Source organism: Elephas maximus, chromosome 7 (assembly GCF_024166365.1).
Source record: "Elephas maximus indicus isolate mEleMax1 chromosome 7, mEleMax1 primary haplotype, whole genome shotgun sequence".
Taxonomy (NCBI): Eukaryota; Metazoa; Chordata; class Mammalia; order Proboscidea; family Elephantidae; genus Elephas; species Elephas maximus.
In genome coordinates, this window is record NC_064825.1 from 17,955,998 (window position 1) to 17,970,995 (window position 14,998).

At 38.3% G+C, this 14,998-nt stretch overlaps 1 protein-coding gene across 1 annotated transcript; it reads left to right on the forward strand.

Moving 5' to 3' along the window:
* The first annotated feature begins 904 nt into the window (after nucleotides 1–904).
* MMP27 (matrix metallopeptidase 27) lies at nucleotides 905–14,239 on the forward strand. The gene is made up of 10 exons (XM_049889831.1): nucleotides 905–1,016; nucleotides 1,779–2,017; nucleotides 3,914–4,062; nucleotides 4,157–4,285; nucleotides 8,896–9,057; nucleotides 9,239–9,359; nucleotides 10,676–10,806; nucleotides 11,840–11,999; nucleotides 12,527–12,630; nucleotides 14,004–14,239. The coding sequence occupies exons 1-10, from the start codon at nucleotides 915–917 to the stop codon at nucleotides 14,237–14,239; spliced, it is 1,533 nt and encodes a 510-aa protein (XP_049745788.1). The 5' UTR covers nucleotides 905–914.
* The last annotated feature ends 759 nt before the right edge of the window (nucleotides 14,240–14,998 follow it).

Below are 14,998 nucleotides of genomic sequence, written 5' to 3' on the forward strand. Positions count from 1 at the left end.
TGTGCAATTCAAATTTTACCAGCACATCAAGACCCAGTTCCAGCCCTCCTGCCTGGAGCCTTATGAGCCACACCCATCCGCAGTGATCATCACCTTTTGGCCCTGGTTGGTCTTTAATATCGGCTCTGTGTATGTTGCCACCTGCTTCCGTTCTGTCTTGCATTACGAGTTGCCATCGAGACTATTTCAACTCCCGGTGACCTCGTGTGTGTCAGAGTAGGACTGCACTCTGTAGGGTTTTAAAGGCTGTGACCTTTCAGAAGCAGATCACCAGGCCTTTCTTCTGAGGAGCCTCTGGGTGTCTTTGAACTGCCAACCTTTTGGTTAGCAATTGAGAGGGTTAACCCTTTGTACCACCCAGGGACTCCTGTCGTGCATTAGTGCAAATGTATAAACACTTGACTGTTTATGTCTGCATTTTCCAACAAGATCAGAGAGATATCTTACCCATGCTTGCATTTACAGTGAAATAGTTGAATAGCAGGTGTTCAAAAGACATTTGATGAATTAGCTAATTAGGGTAATCCAATTCCTGATTCAATGGTCTTTTTATGATGCACTACCAAGATGTTTTGATGTTTTATTCAAAAGGAGATCATTTTATAAACTCTCAGGTATTTATGGATCCCAAAATCTCTGACTTTGCAAGGACAAAAGTAACTTGGAGACTCACTGCATAGACTATTAAATTAAATGCTGAAGAATGACTGTGTTTACAAACTTCTGCCGATCGTGATTGCAAAATCAAGCCAATCTAGGAAAGGAAAAAAAAGGCATACCATGACACACTTCATGGCAAATGTCCTTTTCTGTTATTAATTAAACGATGATACAAACCAATTCATGCCACGTCTCACTATTATTTTCTAAATTCTGTGCAAACAGAACCAGGCTTCAACTGAAGAGAGAGAGGAATGAAGAGCCTTCCGTTTCTGTTTTTGCTGTTTATAACATTTTCTTCTGCGTTTCCAACAGACCAAAGGATGGATAATGAAGAAAACATGCAACTAGCTCAGGTACTGTCTCAATAAATGTTGTTAACAGGCTATCAATAAAATTCGATTTATCAATAGTCTCGGGACTTAAAAAGACTGCAAATTCCCACAAACGAGTACTGAGCTTTCTTGTGAGAAGCTGCTTTTCCTTTTCCCAGCTCTAAGGACGTCAAGGAACTGTGTATGGGGTAAAGGGTAGAGGCAGGGATGTGGGGAAAGCAGGATTTGCTACAACTCTAAATGATGGTTAGAAGTGAAAGGTAGTTAGTGAGAGGAGAAAGGGGACAGACATAAAGAACTGGAGATCTCTGTAAAAACATTTCAACCAGTAGGACCCAGACTATGGTTTATCCTTATATGTATGAAAGATACATAGCTTTGGAGATTTCTTCAAAAGCCAGCCCGGTTAATTTGCCATATTTGATTTAACCAATTTAATTTTTAAAATGGGTAATCACCTATGTCTTCTAGAATTTGTTTCAAGGAAACACCAAAATGAAAGTAACAGCAAAAATATGTAAAATACATCATCATTTAACATATGTTTGGTTAATTCTGGCCACAGATAGCTCAATCAATTCTTGAAAATTGAAAGAGCAGGGTGACTTTTCTTCCTCTTTGCTTCCTTCCTTTCTTCGTTCCTCCCTCACTCCTTCCTATCCTTCATTCCTTATTTCCTTTTTACCTCCCTACTGCCAAAGAGGATTTCAGGCAATTCTGTTTTCTCCTAACATGGAAGTTTTGCTCTCCTGTAGTCTGTGCCTTTTTTGTCTTTTTGGTCAGGCATATCTCAACCAGTTCTACTCTCTTGAAATAGAAGGGAGTCATCTCGTTCAAAGTAGGAACAGAAGCCTTATAGCCGGCAAAATTCGAGAAATGCAAGCATTTTTTGGATTAACAGTGACTGGAAAACTGGACTCAAACACTCTTGAGATCATGAAGAAACCCAGGTGTGGGGTGCCTGATGTCGGTCAGTATGGCTACACTCTCCCTGGGTGGAGAAAACACAACCTCACCTACAGGTAATTCTTCTGCCAACTTAAAAAAAACCCAGCTGCCGTTGAATCAACTCCAACCCGTGAGTACCCCATGTGTGCTAGAGTAGCACTGTGCTCCATAAGGTTTTAAATGGCTGATTTTCAGAAGTAGATCACCAGTTCTTTCTTTTGAGGTGCCTCTGGGTAGACTCCAACCTCTAAACTTTCAGTTAGCAGGGACTCCAAAAAACCAATTGCCTTCAAGTCTCTAATCCGAAGGAACATAAATATAATTTCCAAGGAACAATAATAGTTTATTTTACTGAGCAGTTCTCATATGCATGCAGTTCATGGGTTTCATTTATTTCATTCATTTATTCCATCCTACCAACCATTGTTATTGCTGCCTTAATCCTTTCAAGACCCAATTATTTTCTGCTTTGAATTTTTTTTTTTTTGATACCATGTGTTTTCATTAATGGAAGCATGCTAAATCATGAAGTGTGATTAAATTTTTAGTTGGTATATGGATTTTGATAAATATTACCTGGTACTATATGATTATGACAGACCTTTAAGGTTCTCAAACCCCATAATTAGCAGGTGCCTCCTCCAAACCTTGGTTGCTGATGTTTTTCATGGCGTCTTCCGTTAAGTTACATAGGAACATCTGGTTTTCCAAATATAACACAAAAGGGCAAAACCAAATCTACCAGGGTCCCTAAGTATCACACAGGAAACCATAAATACACTTGCAAGGCTTATCTAAGGGCATGACAGCCAAAAGGGACAAAATTTTTACCCAGTCACACTTCCTGGCTTCACTACCTTACTTGCAAGCCTCATACCCCAGCTATTTTCTTCAACCTACGTTTCTTTCACCTTTCACCATTATTCAAGTCCCCAGTAGAGAGCAGGAAATACTTTCAGTGGTAAAAGCATACTACCAAAGGACCTGAGAGCCAGAAAAAGTGGGTAATATACCATATGTACTATGGGTCACAGAAGGGTTAAACACAGAGAAAACTGTAACAAAAAGTTATTTATCGTAGCCCAGGTTACACAGCTTTTAGATTGCTCTGGCTTTGTAGATAAGCTTTAATGTCTAGCCTTTGCCTCCTCCACATAAACTCGGGATCAGAACACTGCCATCTAACCTCAGGTGCTTGAAGGACTGGGTGAGGTGTGATCAAGAGAAAATGCGAAGGCCTTGGAGCACAACCAGTTCATGTTAGAGATGTGTGTGAGTTAGAGCTCAGATGGGCTCTGGAATGAAGTATGGAATTTGCCCCAGACATCTCAGGGAACAGGAGGCCAGCTTGTTGGCAGAGAGAGGGTGAAATATGCCCCCAATCCAAGCTGGAGGCAGTGACTTGGACTACCATTCCAGAGTCCTCCTGGCCCTAAAGAGCCTTTCTGAGAATTTTTCCTTCATCTTACTGAGTCTTAGAAATTGGGATAGAAATAGGTTTAGAAAGACAGGAAATGTAAAAAGGAGGAAAATCTTTTTCTAAATAACTTTGTAACTCTAAAGGGAGAATCTTAATATATGATATGTACACAAGACTGATTTCCACAAACCAGTCAAGAAAATAAATTTCAGTTCTTTATCGAACGCTTTTATAATACATTCATATACACAACAAATGCATACATGAGGTTAGCATTCTCCTACTTAGGGGGCAATCTTAGGGAAGTCATTTAACCTCTTTGACGCTCATTTATTAAAGTGATTACTAGGCAGATGAGAAGATTGAATTATACAGCATATATATAAATATTTTATTTAAAGGTTAAAGTGCTATACAAATATAAGATAATAGCATCATTCCAAAAGTTACTGCAGCATGACTGACAAGCTTGAAATTATTTTCTTTTCCTAATATGCATTATACATGCATGTATAAATACCAATTCATGTATTTTTTATTAATTTTTAAGAATAATGAACTATACTCCAGATATGGCACGGGCCGATGTGGATGAGGCTATTCAAAAAGCATTAGAAGTATGGAGCAAGGTGACTCCACTAATATTCACCAAGGTCTCCAAAGGGATTGCAGACATCATGATTGCCTTTAGGACCAGAGGTAAAATTTTTAACAAAGAGGAAAGTGTATACTTACATTCATCTTAGAAAGTTTGAGGTGACTGATTTTTTTTTTCCCATGAATTGTATCTCAGTCCATGGTTTGTGCCCTCGTTATTTTGATGGCCCTTTGGGACTCCTCGGCCATGCCTTTCCGCCTGGTGTGGGTCTGGGTGGAGATACTCACTTCGATGAGGATGAAAACTGGACCAAGGATGGAGAAGGTAAACCCAGTTTTCTTTATGAACAAAATTTTATTATTCTGAAATCCATAAGAAGAATAGCTTTGCATGAGTTTCTTTTGCCCTTTAAACTCTGCAACTTCCCCCACAGTTTTCCATATTCCAAGATGACTATCTTAGTTACCTACTGCTGCCATAACAAGCAGTGGCTTTAAAGAACAGAAATTTACAATTCTGGAGGCTAGAAGTCCGAATTCAAGGTGTCGTCTCTGGGGGAGGTCCTTCTTGGTCTCTTTGAGCTTCTAGTCCTTCTTTGTCTCTTTGAGCTTCTAGTCCTTCTTTGTCTCTTTGAGCTTCTAGTCCTTCTTGGTCTCTTTCAACTTCTAGTCCTTCTTGGTCTCTTTCAGCTTCTAGTAGTTGCCAGCAGCCTGGGTTTGTAGTCTCATCTACATCTTCACATGGTCTTCTCCCCCCAGTGTGTGTCTCTATGTCTTTTCTACCCTTTTTATAAGACACCGTTTAGAAGTATTTAGGTTTAGGACCCACCCTATTCTGGTATAGCCTTATCAACATAACAAAAGAAAATCCCTGTTTCTAAACAGGGACATATTTACAGGTACAGTGGTTAGGACTTCCACATTTCTTTTTGGGGAATACAATCCAATCCTTAATACATTATGAAACTGTTTGACATATACTCAGATAATTGTGCTTATGTAGTTCAGAGCCTTATTCACACAAGATCCTCAGACAGTTGTTAATCTCTTATGATCAGGGTATTCTTCACTAACTCATATACTCATTCATTCATCCACAAAACCTGAGGGTCCACTGTATTGCTGGGACTTCGCAAGGTGTTGTACTAGAAAATTGCTGGTCCTTGAGAGTTACATGATCTTGTGTTGTGTATGTACACCACACAAGGCAGAATGTGTTACATGTTGTACCAGTTTTGGAAGTCATCTGTGGCTTGAGGAGTGAGAGCAGGAAGAAGGGAGGTAGTAATTTTGAGTTAGCGATTGAAGGATGGCATATGAGTTCAGCTCACAGAAGGTCTGTCTTAAAAGCATGATCTTCCTTTTCTAACTCTTGCCCGTCTGCCAAGGAATTAAATCCTAACCTTCATATTTGATCTATTCCTTCACACCAAGTGGGTTGATTTTATTTCTTTTAATGGACTTTGCCGGCATTTTAAAAAAAGGTGCCTTATTACTTTATGGAAAAAAAAAAACTTTTCTACAGTAACAGTGTGTGCATCAAACAAAGCAGCAGGCTCAGGAGACTCTTGGATTCTCCCCAAACTCTCTTTTTCTTCTGTTGTTGACAACAGTCATATTGGGTGTGGCTTCTAGCCTCAAGAATTCCCAGAAAGCAGAGGCTATGGCTCTGCTGATGGGTAGCACACAAGGCCACAGTTCAGCGCTGCTAAGTAACTCCAGGAAGTTTTTGTTTTGTTTTGTTTTTGTTTTTTTAGTTTTACAGTTTCTGTAAAACTGAACGCCTGCAGCTCAAAATAGTCCATGGCCACTTACTGCTCAGTCTGAACATATGAGGCCATTGTTCTTCCAAGTGCTGGCAAGCGAGGAAGAAGGAAAAATCAACTACTGGTTGGGCTTCGGGTACCTGGGGAAATCTGGGGTTGGTTGTTGCCTTTGCCACATGAGTTAGCATGAATAGTAGACAACAGGATGAAGGACATAGGATAATATTGTCATCCAAATAACTGAGGAGTCAATATCTGTTGTATATCTTCTGCTGAGACATGTCCCAATATTTCTTTGGGCTTGACCTAAGGGCAGTGTGGTTATGCCCCATCAGAAAGTTTTAAGACATATCCTGGCACTTACCAAAATCATGTTGGCTTCCCTTGTTTGGCCAGCTTTAATTTCATACCCAGAGGCAGAGCTCAGTCAAAGATTTCACTATCCTTTTATCTCTGTTGGTGGAGCAATGGTCAAGCACTCAACTGTTAACTGAAAGACTGGTAGTTCAAGTCCACCCCGTGGCTCCATGGGAAAAAGAACTGACAATCTGTCCCACCGAGATTACAGCCTAGAAAACTCTATGGGGCAGTTCTACTCTGTCACATGGGGTCTCTCAGTCAAAAACCAACTCAACAGTGCCTAACAAAAAAAAACAGCTATTTTCCACAGTGTTTGAAGCCCCAGCCAGAAAAGGTGGGGTGGGTGTGTTATTAAAAATTCTGAAGAGTTCAGTGACCAAGGCAGGGGATAAATACGGCCTTTAACCAAGTTCTGGGTGGGCAACCAAGCAACAGTTCTGAAAAGGATTTTCTTCTTCTTTTTTCCTCAGGGTAGAAATTGTGGGCCCCTGGTCACACCCAATTATATAACTTTTAGCTTATTCAGTACATTAAAGGGAAGATATTTTCCTGCTCTCAGATAAAAACATAAAACATTAAGCAAATGTAATCTCTGAACAAAGTAGAATTTTTAGTGGGAAATTTGGCAAAATATATCTATTTACCTCCTTGATTTAATAGCTGAGGGACTCAGAAAATGCTTGACATTGATGATCATATTGGTGGTAATTAGTATTGACAGTGATGATGAGATGATGATTAGAATGGAAGGCATTCCAAGCAGAGGAAAAACATTCAGAATGTGCGAATATATAATGTTCAAAAGCATCTATTGAGACACATCTTCAAAAAAGCAGAGATTTGCCATATTTTTCCTACATTACCTGAGAGCCTATAATGTTGCTGGCATATGATGGATGTTCCACAAATATTTGGTAAATGAAGTAATATGATGATCATCTATTGCACATTCACTGTAACCCAAGATCTGTGATAAAGATAGGAGGATATAATAGTGTACAAGACATGACCCTGCACTCGAGGGGTTTACAGTCTAGGAGACACACAGATAATTAGATGGCAATTAGAACCAGTATTATCAGTGATGGGATAAAGGGAACCATGGCAATGAGATGGGAGAGCATAGAAGAAATCCCAACCCAGGCCTAGAGGCCAGGGGGAAGTGATGGCAAAGATGAAACCAGAAGGTTAAACAGGAACTAGAAAATCAAAGTATAGTAAAGAGGGTATGTAAGAATGTTCTGGAAAGAATAACCCAGATCAACTCAAGTATTAAAATTGTAGTAGAAGAGAAGGCCAAAAAAGTAAATAGGGTTCATATCACAGTCTTGAGAGTCAGGATAAAGGTTTGGACTCGGATTTAGAAGACCTATATTTGAATTATTTTTTTCATATATTCACTTGTCCAATCTCTTAACCAAAAGCACACAGAGTGATATAGCCAGCCAGTCAAAGAGTAACAGCAAAGATCAGAGCAGACAGGCATCAAAGACCATAAAATAATCCTTTGCCATTCTATAAAACTAAAGTGTTTCATGCAAACATTCAGTATACATCGCTCTGTCATAGTAAACACTGTTAATGGCTTACCCTTTTCCTTAAGCTCTACAGATTTAGTCTGAAGTCCAAGGACAGTTTTTATATTTAGAACCTTACAGACTAGTGGATCAAATAGCGAATAAAAAGGCAATTCCAAGATGCATGGTAAGACTTCTAGTATGGTTAAGCACAGAGTACTCTGGTCATGTGAAGGAGATGTATCTAACCATTCCTTCATCCAAATTAACACCTTTATATTCAGCACCCACTACTACCAATCATTTTAGCAGATTAAGATGATTAAGGCATGATCCCTGTACTCAAGGGTACACAGCTTGACGAAAGAATTAGACAGCGCAGTACGTTACGTGCTATGACAGAATTAAGCAGAGTCTGTGGGAGCTCAGAGAAGTGCATTTAGCTCAGCCTGGACACAAGTAGAGGGATACAGAAAGCCTCAGAAAGGAAGTGACTCTTGAGAGGAGTCCTGGTGAATCAGTAGGATAGCTAGGCAAAGGAGGGGTAGAAGAGACAATATTCCAGGCAGAAGGAATGGAAGTACAAAGACAGAGATGAGAAAGATCATGGCACAGATGAAAATTTGCAGGTGATTTAATATAGCTGGTTCATGGAATATGAAAACAAAATATGAGGCTGGAAAAAGCCAGGGACTAAATCATGGAAGAAATGTTATGATATTTGGAATTTATCCTATAGTTAGTGGAGAGCCTCTGAAGAATATAAGCAGAGAGCAACGTGATCCTATATAGTATAGTCTAGCAACAAGCAAAATTTGGTGATATAGATAGATATGGAAACCCTCGTAGCAGAGTGGTTAAGAGCTACGGCTGCTAACCAAAAGGTCGGCAGTTCGAATCCACCAGGCGCTCCTTGGAAAGTGTATGGGGCAGTTCTACTCTGTCCTATAGGGTCACTATGAGTCGGAATTGACTCGGCGGTAACGGGTAGAGAGCTAGAGAGACAGAGATAGAGACATAGACATGTATTTTAAATATTATACATTTTAAGACACCTGGTTCCAAACATTTGCTTACTCTGAGTTATATTCCATCGTGATGTGGCTAATATCAATCATTAGTCTAGGAATATGTCCCAGATGATTGATGGTATATATCTTATATCTTATACACATTACCTGCTATATAGCAAGTTTTTTCTCCTTTTCCTTTAGTTACTTCTTAATTTCAGATGCAATCATTCTCCATTTGATTGACTCATGTGCTTTTGTTTTCCCTGTTTTTTTTTTAAGGATTCAGCTTGTTTCTTGTGGCTGCTCATGAATTTGGCCATTCACTGGGGCTCTCACACTCCAGTGATCAAACAGCATTGATGTTCCCAAATTATGTCTCCCTGGATCCTAGCAAGTACCCACTTTCTCCGGACGATATCAGTGGAATTCAGTCCATCTATGGTGAGCAAAACTATAAATCTGAGTACACTCAAATTAAGTAGAAACCTTTCCAGGAAGGAAGTTAAGAAAATCACTTCTTGAAATAGTATCATGAAGAAAATATTCACTTGGGTAAGATCCTCCAGCAGAGTATTTCTTCATGTCTTCTTCATTCACGGTGGTATTTCTTTTTTTATCAAAGGAGGTTTACCTAAGGCATCTGCAAAGCCAACAGAAACCATTGTGCCCCATGCTTGTGATCCTGATTTGTCTTTTGATGCTATTACCACCTTCCGCAGAGAAGTAATGTTCTTTAAAGGCAGGTAAACCCATTCCCTTAAACAACTCAATGTCTTATGAATATTTTTTCTTTTCAAGGGATTTGGAGAAAAAGGGGGAGTCAATGGGGCTGGTGAGAATCTGCATCTTTTACTTTTCACTTTACCCCTTTCTATACTGTTTGAATGTTTTACTGTGAGGATATTTCTCTTATATTGTTTGATAAATTACTTTTTAAATGCTCTGAAACAGTTTTAAAAATTGTCATTGGATAAGAAGTTGAAGTCTACTTTCAGGGACTTTTTTGCCAAAATAATTCACCCATCCCAGTGTTATTCTGAAACAAGCACGTACTGGCTCAAGAGCTAATTGTTAATTTTTCAGAAATGGGCAAACCAGTTGACATGACATTAATAGCTTGAAACTGGCCGTGGTAGGTGTGTTTACATCCTGCAAATTGGCAAATGATAAGCTGAAGTCTCTTTTTTTTAATTCAAGTTTTTTTAAAAAAATTTGTCAGCACACTGCTGCTCATTCCTTCATGTTGCATCAATAAAGTTTTCCAAAGTATTAGCTGTAGTAAAAACTCTCTTCTTTCACTATGTGTAATTTATTGGACTTACATTTCAGCATAGTGAGTTAGCTATGTATACCATGGCCATATTTTCAAAACAAATTATCAGGGCATGCACTATCTGAAAAGTACCTAGGTGAAAAGAAAAGAATATTTGAAATTGGTCTCCTTCCACCCATCCAACTACGTAAGCACTCTAATTACATGTGATCACTGCCATGCTGGTAACAGCAGAGGCTGAGAGACCACCTACCGGGGATATCAGAGAAATGTTGACTGCATGAGGAAAGAAGTGGAGTTTAGGGCTTTCCAAGTATCATTCACAGATTCATAGAATTTTATAGCCAGAAGGGAACTGCTGAGGGAGTATTTTGGCACTCCAAAGGTATCATTTCTTATTCCAGCAAATACCACATCAAAAAGTTCTGCTTGGAACTTAGAACACCTAGGACCTTGGGTGTTGCTGCTTTGGTATACACGAGGCCATTGAGCACTCAGAACTATTTATGGTATTTCCACAGATAGTTTGCCACCCTAAAAACCCCAGAGAGTGGAATCAAAGGCATCTCTTGACCTCTGTCGTCTAAGGGGCAGAACTGAGCTGAAAATCACCCAAATTTGCTGGGGGAGATTGTGTTATTACAATCTGTAAATAATTTGAGGAAAACACCAACTGATTAGATAATAGGCAAGCCTAAGATTACGATGTTTTCACTGACATGGACATATAGGCCACTGACATAGACATATAGGCTGTACGTGTAAAGTGTTTTCTATTTATTGCAGATACCTATGGAGGATCTATTATGATATCACCAACATCGAATTTGAATTAATTGCTTCATTCTGGCCATCTCTGCCAGCAAATATTCAAGCTGCATATGAGAACCCCAAAGACAAGATTCTGATTTTTAAAGGTAACTTTGCCCATTACGATTCTTCTTTTTCTTCAGGGTGCCTAAACTGGCCAATGGGTATTTTGGTGCAAATATATAATCCTCATGCATGAGCCAAACAGACAGGGTTTCTTCCCTGATCTTAGGTTCCTGTCATAGAGAAAAACCAACCAGGAATTCTCTGTGGCTGTGAAAATAAACACCATCTTTAATGCACAGGGCTAAAAGAAACGTGTATTATAAAAGCCATAAAAGTCTTTTTTCAGTCAAGGAAATGTAAATCATTCCTTTTCTTTTCTTTCTTTTTTTTTTTTTGGTCTCTTTACAGGGTTGCCAGATTTGCCAAATAAAAACACAGGATGCTTTGAATTTCAGATAAATAACAAATCATTGTTTGTTATAAGTATGTCACATGCAATATTTTAGATATACTTATCTTCAAAATGGAAACCCTGGAGGCGTAGTGGTTAAGTGCTACGGCTGCTAACCAAAGGGTCAGCAGTTCAAATCTGCCAGGCACTCCTTGGAAACTCTATGGGGCAGTTCTACTCTGTCCTATAGGGTCGCTAAGAGTCGGAATCAACTTGACTGCACTGGGTTTGGTTTTTGGGGGGTTTTATCTTCAAAATTATTCATTGTTTTTTTGAAATTCAAAATTAACTGGGTATCCAGTATTTAGTCTAGCTATCCTACTTTTTACATGGATTTCATGGGGTTACTTGCCTTTGAGAGTACTTGAGGGCTGAATTTTAAGAGAACATGCCCAAATATGCTTGACTGTTCTGACAAAGTTAGAAATTTAAAAGCAGTCAACACAGGTGAACCAGTTGACAAGGGTAGGAACACTATTAACTACAAGTATATATTATTTGTATCATATTAATGATATAAATGCCAAAGATAGTGGTAAGAATAAATGAGGACATAAAATTATTAACTCTCCAAGCATTGCAGCTGAAAGGAACTAGTCATCTAGTTATTTTCAAACTTCTTAAGAAAACTATTTCTCCTTTTAGGAACTAGAGCAGAAGATAATCACTTTCTCTCTTCCTAGATGACAATTTCTGGGTGATCAGAGGATATGCTGTTTTGCCAGATTATCCCAAATCCATCTATGCCCTTGGCTTTCCAAGATATGTGAAGAAAATTGATGCAGCTGTCTGTGACAAAAACACAAGAAAAACCCACTTCTTTGTGGGTATTTGGTGCTGGAGGTAAATTTACAGAGACTCTTTGACTTTATTCTGGAGAAAAACACCCACATAGCACCATACTGACGCAGGCAAAAATAAAGCTAACCTATAGTTTTCTTAAAGTGAGTTATATTAAGGGAAATCTCTGATGGATGATATTCGCCAAACCAAAAGTTGTCTTAATGAGTCCAAGTATCTTTCTCCAACTTAAAAAATAAGATAAAATAAGAAAGCTAGTGATGCCAAACACACACACAGTCAAGATCTTTGAAAGTTCCAAGCTAAGCCCTCACTTTTACAATTCCTCGGAATAGCACCAACCTAGCAAATGATGTAGCCTCTACGTCTGATAGTTTCTTGGTTTAAGACATTGTCGATGATCCAGCCAAATATAATCTTTGCCATGTATTTATCATTCAACCAATTCGTTTTCCCCTACGAGGCCTACTTATTCCGTACATCTCTGCTTGACTCCAAGCTAGGCAATAGAAGAATTAAAGTCCCCAAAACAAAGACTTGCTGGAAACCTTTCAAATCCATTTATCCAGGTATGATGAGATGACCCAAACCATGGACAAAGGGTACCCACAGAGGGTGATAAAACACTTCCCAGGAATTGGTCTCCGAGTGGATGCTGCTTTCCAGTACAAAGGTAAGCACCAATGCCTAAACTATAGGGACACTGGGAGGCTTTACTGACTATGAAAAAAGACAGTGCAAAACCTTAAAAGTTTCCATTTTAATGTAATTTTACTTCTCTTAAATAGTGAATAAACATTGACTCAGTGAACATTATCACAAACTGAGTCATTAAGCCCTGAATTATATTCTCTCAGCTACACGATTTCAAATCTATATATAAAGTACCCAAAATACTTTTACTTACCATTGATCCAAGATAGCCCAAAAAAGACACCCCCTAAAAAGTTCCAAGCGTGAAAAGTAACTGAGCACATGAACCGAACAATTTGCGTGTAGAAACAAATTCTTCAGCCCTGCTCTCAGAGTTTCTGATGCAGTATGGATGTGGGTAAGACCTAAGAATCTGCGGTTTTAAAAGAATCGCAAGCAGTTCTAATGCACACAGTCCAGCTATTTTATCTTCAAAGACGCTAGCCTAGACCATGGGGTAATCAGAAGTCTAAAAATGTTTTTGAGTGACACAACCTTTTATTCCAATGAAATCTAACACAAAATCTCAAAACTTAAAACAAATAAAAACAGAGAAGCTCTAATAAAATGGGCATATAGGGCCCAAGACCAAATCCACAGGGCCTTCTCCTCCCCCACCCCCTTGCCCCGAGGCACTTTGTTGAAATCTCGTTTGAAAACCTCTGGCACAGTCTTTCTAGAAAGGTAGTTCCTTGCAATTCGTGCTTTACACCTTGGCTTTCTCCTCAGGGAAATAAAAATAATAGGAGAACGTTTGCTTTGGGCATTGTACTCTTCTAAGAACTATGTATATGGGATCAAAGCGACAACAGCAACTCAAAAAATTTGAAAGGAAACTTAGGGAGCTGTGAGTTTATCTTAATGGAGTAAGAACAATTCAGGAAAGGAGAGTGAAAATGGTTGCTTAAACTAGAAGAACGTAATCAGTGTCGCTGAATTGTACGTGTAGAAATTGTTGAACTGGTGTGTGTTCTGCTGTGTATATTCTAAACCACAAAAAATAAAATAATTAAAAAAAAAAAAACCTATGGAGCAGTTCTACATGGGATTGTTATGAGTCAGAATTGACTCGATAGCAATTTGTTCAACTGGTTAGCCAGATTACTCATATACTAGATAACTTATGAAAATATTTTGGAAAGCTTGTAAAATCAAATTTCTTGGTTACTCAAAAAAAAAAAATTCATAGAATTGCCCACGTGACAGCAGTAAAGTAAAATATATTTACATAATTTTACTGATTTCTTTGCTGTATGTAATATTCAATTATTTTATTCTGTCTTCATAAAATAAAAAAATGTGGGACCATTGCATAATTGTGCAAGATAACTAATCATGATTCTCTCTCTTTAGGATTCTTCTATTTCTCCCGGGGATCAAAGCAATTTGAATATGATCCTAAGGCAAAGAATATTACCCGAACGTTGAAAACCAATACCTGGTTTCAATGTAAAGAGCCATTAAACTCATCATCTGATTTTGGTATCAAGGAAAAAGTACATTCAGGAGGAGTGGAGGTGTCTTATCATAAGAGTTTAAACTTGCTTCTTTTTACTATTGTTCTACTGGTGAAAAAATATAGTTATTAATAAATTCACATATCTGAAATGAATTTCACGAGGTCTTTAAATCTGAAATCTGCCTCAAAGTAAAACAGACCTACTCTTTAACCTTAAGTTGCCAGTCCTAGTTCTAAATATCTATCAGATAAAGATTCAATAGCCATTTTGCAATGCCTGATTCTTTTAATAGGAAGTTATTATGTCTAAACAATATCTCTCACTGTACTTTAAGCCCATTTCATGCCTTGTGGACTTGGAGAAATAATGCTTATGTCCTATAATAACAAAATGCCAAAGACATTTATTAAACTAATCTTTAGCATTCTATTTTGTTTCAGCTTTTCGAGTCTGAGATGCCCAATAACCTGTATCCCTCATCCCTACTCATGTTCTGAACCCACTGAGAAATAATATAAAAGAATAAGGCAGTTGAGAGAGCAAAACACCAGCATTACTACTGATAAAGCTTACCTTTGATGATGTTTCTGTGGGAAAGCAGGTTTTCTAATATTAAACTCCAGAATAAAATAGACTTACTCCCAAGTCATAGAAAGGACTGGAAAGCACTAGGCTTCCTCAAGAATTATCAGAGAAGAATGTGAGCTTACTATAGCCTCTCTGGAGCACAAAGAGAAAGAACGGAGGATAGAGCTACACATGTCAACCGTTCCTTAGAGCTAAAATTGAATTCCATGTACATTAACCTCATAAAAAAATTTTTTTTTTTTTTTTTTTACAAGAAAAATAGGAGTTTCTTATCTGTGTTTGAGATACATGGGCATTACC

Excerpts from the sequence above, each read along its gene's own strand:
- MMP27 (XM_049889831.1), top strand. The coding sequence starts at position 915 with ATGAAGAGCCTTCCGTTTCTGTTTTTGCTGTTTATAACATTTTCTTCT. Across the intron at positions 1,017-1,778 it reads AAAACATGCAACTAGCTCAG|GCATATCTCAACCAGTTCTA; the intron begins GTACTGTCTCAA and ends CTTTTTGGTCAG. Across the intron at positions 2,018-3,913 it reads AAACACAACCTCACCTACAG|AATAATGAACTATACTCCAG; the intron begins GTAATTCTTCTG and ends TTAATTTTTAAG.